Genomic DNA, 8,707 nt, shown 5'->3' with positions numbered 1-8,707 from the left:
TATGGCTTGGTGCAAGAGTTGAATGATTCAACAAAATTTGTTGTGTTATGGTCACAATAGACAACTGGGTCAAACTTATGCCTTGATCAAACTTCAGTGGTACTCTCCAAATATAGAACATCATTTGGATTGTAGGGATGAATCTTCTCCATTGCTTTGTTGAAAACAAATGGACTGTAAGCATCATCAGCAACCTAAAACAGTTTGTGAAATGCTGTTTTACTAAAGCCTTTTGTTTTGCAGTTGCTGTACTAGTGTTGACAGCATATTCTTCAATTAGCTCTGGAAAATGTCTCCATAATTGCTGCATCAACTCCCTGCAAAACCATATATCAAGTGAGGAAACAGTACTGTAAAGTAATAAAAAAAAAGAAAAAAAGTGTATGTTAAAGAGACTGATTTACCTTCATCCTGTCAGAAAGAAATGTCCAATAATCTCTGTTGCATCCCTCTTTCTCAAAGAGGCACTTTAAATTCCTCATAAAATAACCCCAAGTCTCAACACTCTCTTTACTGACTATGCCATAAGCAAACGAAAACATCTCATTGTTCCCATCAATTCCAACAGCTGTTAGTGGTGTCCCTTTATAATATCCACTAAGATGGGCCCCATCAATGCCAATGATTGGCTTACAGCCTCTCAAAAAACCTCTAACTTGTGCAGCAAAAGAAAATAAGCATGATTTGTTCCTAGGTTGGACCTTTGCAGGTACTTGTGTCCATGTCACTAGTGCATAACTCCCTGGATTGGTCTGCTTGACCATTTCACCATATCTTGGAAAAAGATTGTAGGCCTCTCCAAATCCACCATGAATGAGCTCCTTGGCAATTGCTTTCACCTTGTAAAATAACCTTTTCTTCACTTGAATTTTGTACCTTTCCATACAGATTCTTTGCAGAGACTCAACTGGAATGTCTGGATTGGCTTGAATATCTGATTGCATAAGTCTGCAAAGCCAATCACAGCCAACAATTGGATTTATCTCAAGCCTGCCACAAGTTGCATGCTTCCCTGTCAATGTCTTGATTGCCCAGCTCACTTTGTCAGCCATGGTTGATGCATGGATTCTCCAGTTGCAACCATCTATAGCACATCTTGATATAAACCTGGTAGGGTCACTCTTTTAAACAAAAACTCCAAAACCTTCTTGTACACAAAAATCCTTAAACACTTCGTAGAATGACTCTTTATCTGCAAAAATCAACCATGGCTCCAGTTTAATGCTTCCAAATTCACAATCACTTCAAACCTTGCCATTCTTGTATGTCTTATCCATTGCTTGGGTCTCATCAAGGTAATCTTCAAATTTTTTGGGTGGGATGTCATCATACAGACATTGTACTTCTTCCTCATCTTCTATGAAGTCAGCAAGATCCAAATTATCATCATATTGTTTACTGCCAGATTGAATGTAATCTGAATCCTCACTGTCATCATCATCAGAGCTCTCATCCTCACTACTTTCAACCCCAACTGGTGGCTTTTTGTGTCTTTCAGATCTCCTTAAGCTCACACCTTCATCATTACTCCCCCCAGCAACCCTTTTCCACAGCTTTTTTTGGTTCTAAATCCCGGTGGCCTTGATCTACCAATTTTTTTAGGTTTCTCAGGCATAGTAGTAGCTGGTTCTGATGTTTGATTGACATTAGTTTGAGCTGGAACTGATTCTGCCTGAGGAACAGGTTCTGATCTTGTTTGTGGTGGAGGTCACTCTACTTGGTGAGCTGAAAGAGGTGGTGATCTTGGTTGTGGTCCAGGTGAATGTGGTGCTTCAGGTGAATGAGGTGGTGAGTCAGTTTGAAAATTTTTGTTGTCAGTTTGAGGTGGTGAGGTTGTTTGAGGCGGTGATGTTGTTTGAGGTGGTGAGGTGGTTTGAGGTGGTGAGGTGGTTTGAGGTGGTGAGGTGGTTTGAGGTGGTGGCTTTTTTTTGGGTGTTCTCTTCCTTTTCCTTGGGGTCATATTCTTCCTCACACCTGAGGTTTTGGGTTGGTTGAGAGGAGAAGTTGGTTGACAGTGTTTAGGTGGGGTAGATGGTTGAGTATTTTACTCAGGCCCAGGCTGAGATTTCCCAGGAAAAACCTCATCGGCTAATGGAGTCTCAAACACTCTTACATACTCATCCTCACCCCCATCCACATTAGCAACAGGAACCTCAACTGCAACTGTAAAAGGTTCCAGTTCCTCTAACTCTCTCTTAGCCTGGGCCTTTTCAGCTTCTAACCTAGCCTTCTCAGCCATGGCCTTAATAGATTAGGACTTTCTCAGCCAGCCAATTAGCCCCAGCATCCTTAAACACTAGACTCGGACTTTCTTTTTCCTCTAAATAGATTACTATTGTTTCCTTTTGTCCAAACCACTCCCACATTTTCAGCATATCCCTATCAGAACACAACTCCAACTTCCTATTAGTTCTAGGTGGTAGTACATACAAACTAAAGTACTTTGGAAGGATCACATTTTGCTTAACAGAGTCCTCAAACATAAACTCATACAAGTCCATTAAACTTGTCCTGTCAGTATCATCAACCAATACATCAAACCCTAGATCTCTATAATGGACATCAAGCCACACTTTATTCATCCTATAAACAACAAATTACAGACACATTACTATACTGAACATCAACATATATGATTCATATCAACACATATGATTCATATCAACAACCACATACCAAACCCTAACATACCATTACACAAAATTGCGAAATATGGAATTCAAAGACCTCACAATCACAAAACATAACAATGTCAAATCAATACCAACAAATAACAATTTTAATATGAAATTTAACATTAATTCACAAAGTCAATTCAAGTAATCACATTTAACATGAACGTTTCAAAAAACCCTAACCCTAACTCAATTTTCGCAAAAATTGCCAGATTCAAAACGCGGATGGAAAAGCGAAAGAGCAGTTATTACCTTGATTGCTATGTCGAACACCCCAAACTCAAATTCAAGAGCTTTTTGCTTCTACTTCCTCCCCTACTTGTCACAGGTCTACTGGTTCGCGCAACTTCAATCGCAAAAAAAGATTCAATTATTAGGAGTGTTTTGTTCAAGTGTTAACGAAAGCTTCTAGTTTGATATGGATTTGAAAGTTTGAATGAGGGTGAAAGTTTGAAGAACAGAGAAGAAGAATGATGAAGTTTTTTTTTATCTAAATTGAAGAAGTTAGAGAGTCAATGAGCATTCACGCGCCATTAACCCCAAATAAGGGTATAATGGTCATTACGCAATAACGGACTGTTAACGTCCAGACCTCATTAATGGCACGACATGACAATTTACTGTTTGTGAGTGGCATTTGGTGAATTCTGTAAAGTGCAATGGCATTTGATGAATTTTTAAATTTGTTAGTGGCATTTGGTGAAATAGCCGTTATTTTAATCATGATTATTTTAATTATTATTATTATGATAATTATTATTATGATAATTATTATTATGATGATTATTATTTTGATTTATTATGTTGCTTGATTTTTATTGTTATTGCTTGATCACGCCTTTTATGCATGTTTAAAAGGAATTTGTACTTGTAATCTCGCTTAATAAGATAATTAATAATCTTGTTTATGGTTAATTTGATTATAATTCAAGTGATCGCCAATAATAGATTTATTTGTGAATTAATATTCAACCAACATAGATAAACAGGTTTAGGGTAAACCTAATGATTATATGTTAGTCAGAATGCGCACATGAAGACGATCAGAATAAAGTAGAGGCCTATTGTTAGGGCAGGTTTAATCTCTTTTAGGTTGGATTTGTACTCTCATCCCCGAACTACCAGTCATGGTTCCAGACCTATTGGAGTTGACAATCTCCTGGATCGTTAAGGGGTGTAACCTTCATCTCGTGAACGGTTTACAAGTTCCTAAAACTTGTTGGTGAATCTTTTGCTCTATCTTCTTTCCCTTTGGACGCCACCATACTTTCTTGTATGATCACAGTGGGGTCAAGCTAGGGATAATGCTTGAAATATTCCCTACATTTTTTGGCGATAATATAGAATGAGTGGATGAGACTCGAAAAGTTCTAAGTATTTCATGTGCCTAATTTTGATTAACATTATTGTCATATGCATAAAAAAGATCTCATTGGAAAGACCTATGTAATGAGTTAAAACATAGGATATTTACACGTAGGAAATTTGAGGAATATCTTTCACAACTAGGATCTAAATAATGTTGTGCGAAACTAGAAAATTTTATCGAGCACAGAAAGCTGGTGAGGCATGTAGGAACTAGTGTCAGAAAATAGAGTCTAGCGCACTAATTTGACTCTGGCGCCAGGCGACAGCTTCAGTCGCTAGGCGCTAAAGCCAAATTGTGGCCCGGCCTCTGTTCGCTGGCGCCTAGTTCTTCCAATACCGAGCCAGAAATATGCGTTCTAATTTTCACTAGTTTTTAGCACTATTTGTTCGATCCTACTTCTTGATTGAGTTTTTCTCACTTTTTGGAAACCCATATGTGTTCTACATATGGACATAACCCTCTGGGAATTTATGCTCCATCTACCTGATTGAACGCTCCGAACAACAAAGGGTATATCAGAGAATGTTGAATTCACCAAACCATGGAAGCGAGTTTTTGTTTAAATTTGCGGTTTCCCATCCATTCGCGCCAACCCTTCACGGTTAGGCTTCTGCGCGGTGCATTAGGAAAATTAACCATGGACCCTCTTTGACTAACCCAAACTCATTGCATCATGTTGTGCATACTTGACTAATTGTGCATTATTTGTTGTGCTACTCTATGTGTTTTTCCTAACCGTTTGTTTGACTTGTGTTAAGACTAAAAAACTGATTAATGACTAAAAGAACTTTTCATAATTAATTAATTAATTAATTACTTTGAGTATTTAAAGTCTAATAATTTAATCAGTTGACTTAGTACGACTTTAGGCATACCCTGTAGAGTAATAATACCGAAAGAAGTTCCAGATCGATGTTCCATCAATGGCGCTGAGATTTAAACTGTAGCGCTACTCTGTGGATCGTAACGCTTGGCGACAGTCCTTTCGTCTGGCGCTACACTGCAAAGAGAGGCGCCAGTCTTGTCGTTTTGGCGACAGTTTGGTTTATTGTTCGAGTCATCACTTTGTGTTTAATTGAATAGTTTGCTAATTAATTCGATTAATTCTACTAATGATAATACCTTGTCAAGTCATTAATCGAGTCTACGCACTAAGTCCCATGGTCTTACACAAGAGTCAAAGCATGTCACTTGCACTCACTATATAAAGCACACACTAATATGTATACACACTTTAACTATATCTAAGAGAGTCTTGTATGCGCGTATTATCCGTCATTTTTTTAGGGGGGTAATTTGGATAGTAATCCTCCAATTAAACCGCTTGATTGAACCCTATACTTAATTCCCAAAAATATATCCCTTATTTTCGCCAAATATATTTTTGCTTTTTTCTTTTCCAAAACCCGTAAAGTCATAGTCAATTTGAGTCAAGTCAAAAAACACAATGGTTTAATTTACAGCGCGTGGTCAAGAAAGGAAGGGTGTTTGATCAAAGACAACCTTTTTATTCAAGTTCAACTACTCGAAAAACTAATCGCTCGAAAAAGAAAGCTAAGAAGATAATGGCAACTCAAGAGGAAGTTACTGAACTCAAGAACCAACTGATTACTGTGACTGAGGCGTTGAAGGTTTTAACCCTCAAAATCGATGATCCTGTGAAGCAACAACAGATGGACCTCATGCAAGAAAATTTGAGCAAGCTGTCTAGTGACTACAAGTTTCAAGGCATTAGCTCACAAGGGGTCTCGGTGGACAAGGATCTTCTTTCGCAGAAGTTCATTGCCAATGACATCCTGAAATTCAAAGCAACTGACAACCCTTACTTTCAATTAAGAGCTTTTGAAACAATAATGAGCATCAAGGGTATTGACAAGAAGGTATTTCCCTCTATGTTTTCTGTATCTCTTAAAACCGTTTGCCAACAATGGTTCTTCTCTCTTAAGAAAGAAATAGCCTCTACTTTGGAGTCCATAGTAAACACTTTCATTGATAGGTACTGTAGAGAATATTTCAAGCATTACCCCCAGCTTGAACCCCACTGTGATCATACACTAAAGTACGGTGGCGTCCAAAGGGAAAGAAGATAGAGAAAAAGAGTCGCCAACAAGTTGTAGGAACTTGTAAACCGTTCACGAGGTGAAGGTTACACCACTTAACGATCCAGGAGATCGTCAACTCCAATAGGTCTTGAACCATGACTGATGGTTCGGGGATGAAGGTACAAATCCAACCTAAAAGAGGTTGAACCTGCCCTTATAATAGGCCTGTACTTTATTCCGATCGTATTCATGTGCGCTTTCTGACTAACATGCAATCAATAGAATTAACCCTAAACATGTTTATCTATGTTGGTTGAATATTAATGCACAAACAAAACTATTATTGGAAATCACTTGGATTATAATCAAATTAACCCTAAACAAGATTATTAATTATCTTATTAAGCGTGATTACAAATACAAATTCCCTTCAAACATGCATAAAGGCGTGATCAAGCAATAACAATAAATATTATCAAGCAACATAATAAATAATCATAATAAATTATTATAAAAATTATAATCATCATGTTAAAGCATAATAATAACAAGATCTTAGGCATGATAAATAAGATTAATAACAAACCCTAGCACGTCACTAAACATTAAAACTCAAATCTTTTGACCTAACATGATAATAATAATCATAAATATTAGGAAGAACATAAAAGGCATCATACTTTTAATCATACTTGATATTAAAGTTACCGTAAACATGATACTAAGAAGATCAAAACGCCTTAACATAACATTAGGAATCATAATAACAATCTAAGCATGATTTCTACATAATAACATCAATAAAAACCATTAAAGTACTTACTTGGATGCCTCGTATCTCTTTCTAATAACAAAATACACACGTTAGTAACTTCATGGAAAATAATAAATAAAACAATTAAATTAAATAATTGAAATAAAGATTTGGAACCAAACCCTCATAAATTAAAACCTTTCACGTCTAGGGCGAAGGCAACTTCGAATATGGCTAGGTGTATCTAGGTCTTGTGAATGCGGAATTTTGTATTTGAGAAAAGGCTAGTTTAGAAAAGAGAGAGAAGTTTATATATCAAGAATTTCTTGATAAGAGTTGATGAAACGAGAGAATTGGTAAATGAAAACAAAATTTTTAGAAGGCTATTTATAGAGAAAATCGGCTAAAAAGATATAAAATCAAAACAGAGTTCTGACGTAAAAAACGAGGTTAGCGCTAGGCGCTGACATTAGAGCCAAGCGCTAACGCTAGCGCCGGGTGAAAGGAATGGTGTCTTTCGAACAAGTGTATTATTCTGATAGCGGGTTCAGAATTATTAGAAAGCTAATATATTCAGTAAGGTCAAGTGATCGGAATACCTGGGTGGAGGCCGCTTCCGATCAGTAATATTAATATAATTAATATTACAGCTTAATCTTGACTGAACCCTTTGGGTCACACCCAAGCAAAATATACGAACCAACTCGACGAATTAATTCGGAAGAAATTAATTCATCGCCCGAGTGTTAAACATTTAGACGTCGGAATTTTGAGTTTGGAGCGTCGAAATCGAGCGTCGGAGAATCTCAAGCGTCGGAGGATTTGGCGAGACGAGAAAATGCATCAAGTAACAAGTAAAATCCGAGCCACGCAAAAGGCTAAGAATAAATGCCCAATAGGAGCATGCCACGTGGCAGCACACATTGCCGCCACGTTGGGAGCCGCCAAGTGGCAGCAGCCACATTGGCAGCCACCTAGTGGCAGCCACCAAGTGGCAGCGTGCCACGTGGCAGCGCCATGGTGGTGGCGCGCCACGGTGGCAACACATGTGGCTATGGCCGTGGACCCGGGTTGATGGGTCATGGACACGGGCCAAAATAAAATGGGCCAACGGAACCCAACTTCGGGCTCAAGGTTGGGTGACACATGGTTAGTTCACATTGCATGTGAAATGCCTTGGGGACCAAGTGAGAAAGTGGTCCACACCTAACCATGTGACACTTGTCACTTGTTCCTTTGTTTATTTAACTAAGGGTTGAATTCCCCAATCTTTCCATGTGGTATCTTTTTGTGAAAAGTCCCACATTGAAACATGAGTGAAATTTACAAGGCATATTTCCTTATAAATAGTCATGGAATGACTTGAGAATTCTTTTCTTGAGTGAGAGTTAAAAAGAGCATTCCGTAATTTTGCGAAAACTCTTAAACTCATATAACACTCGGGTTTTGGTCGGACCTCGCTAACCCCCAGGTAGTAGACCTTAAAGTTGTGTTCGCCTTTTTGTGGGTGGATACCGTCGGAGGCGCGACGCTTGACGTGCTCGTAGCTTTCAAGTAAGAGCCCCGGTTTTTTGGCGAAGCTCGCTTCGAGGGTAAGATTCGTAATCTTTTCTTTGTGATTATTTATTTATACTTTATGATTTTAATTATTGCGAGTGGTTCCTCGGGTAGGGGTTTGTTTCCGCGGTGAGCCAGACTCACTAAACCCCAACAGCTATAAAGTTCTTAAAGATTTGCACAAATGACTAATGTTACACTAAACAATGTGTCGAAGCTAAGAAAGGACGCCATATTTAGTTATGGATAGAAATAACTTCTAAAAGTCTTTTCAAGTATATGTCTAAGGCTCTTAGTCTCAATGGGAGTT

The 8,707-nt window shown here is 38.1% G+C and overlaps 1 protein-coding gene across 1 annotated transcript; it reads right to left on the bottom strand.

The window, feature by feature from the left end:
• Window positions 1-272: 272 nt before the first annotated feature.
• Window positions 273-1,052, bottom strand: LOC110697778. Its single transcript, XM_021875158.1, has 2 exons — window positions 405-1,052; window positions 273-317 (listed from the first exon to the last, which is right to left on the bottom strand). The coding sequence occupies exons 1-2, from the start codon at window positions 1,050-1,052 to the stop codon at window positions 273-275; spliced, it is 693 nt and encodes a 230-aa protein (XP_021730850.1).
• Between the last annotated feature and the right edge of the window lie 7,655 nt (window positions 1,053-8,707).

Source organism: Chenopodium quinoa, unplaced genomic scaffold (assembly GCF_001683475.1).
Source record: "Chenopodium quinoa cultivar QQ74 unplaced genomic scaffold, ASM168347v1, whole genome shotgun sequence".
Classification (NCBI taxonomy): Eukaryota; Viridiplantae; Streptophyta; class Magnoliopsida; order Caryophyllales; family Amaranthaceae; genus Chenopodium; species Chenopodium quinoa.
The sequence above is the reverse complement of the archived record's forward strand: the minus strand, read 5'-3'. Positions and strand labels throughout refer to the sequence as shown.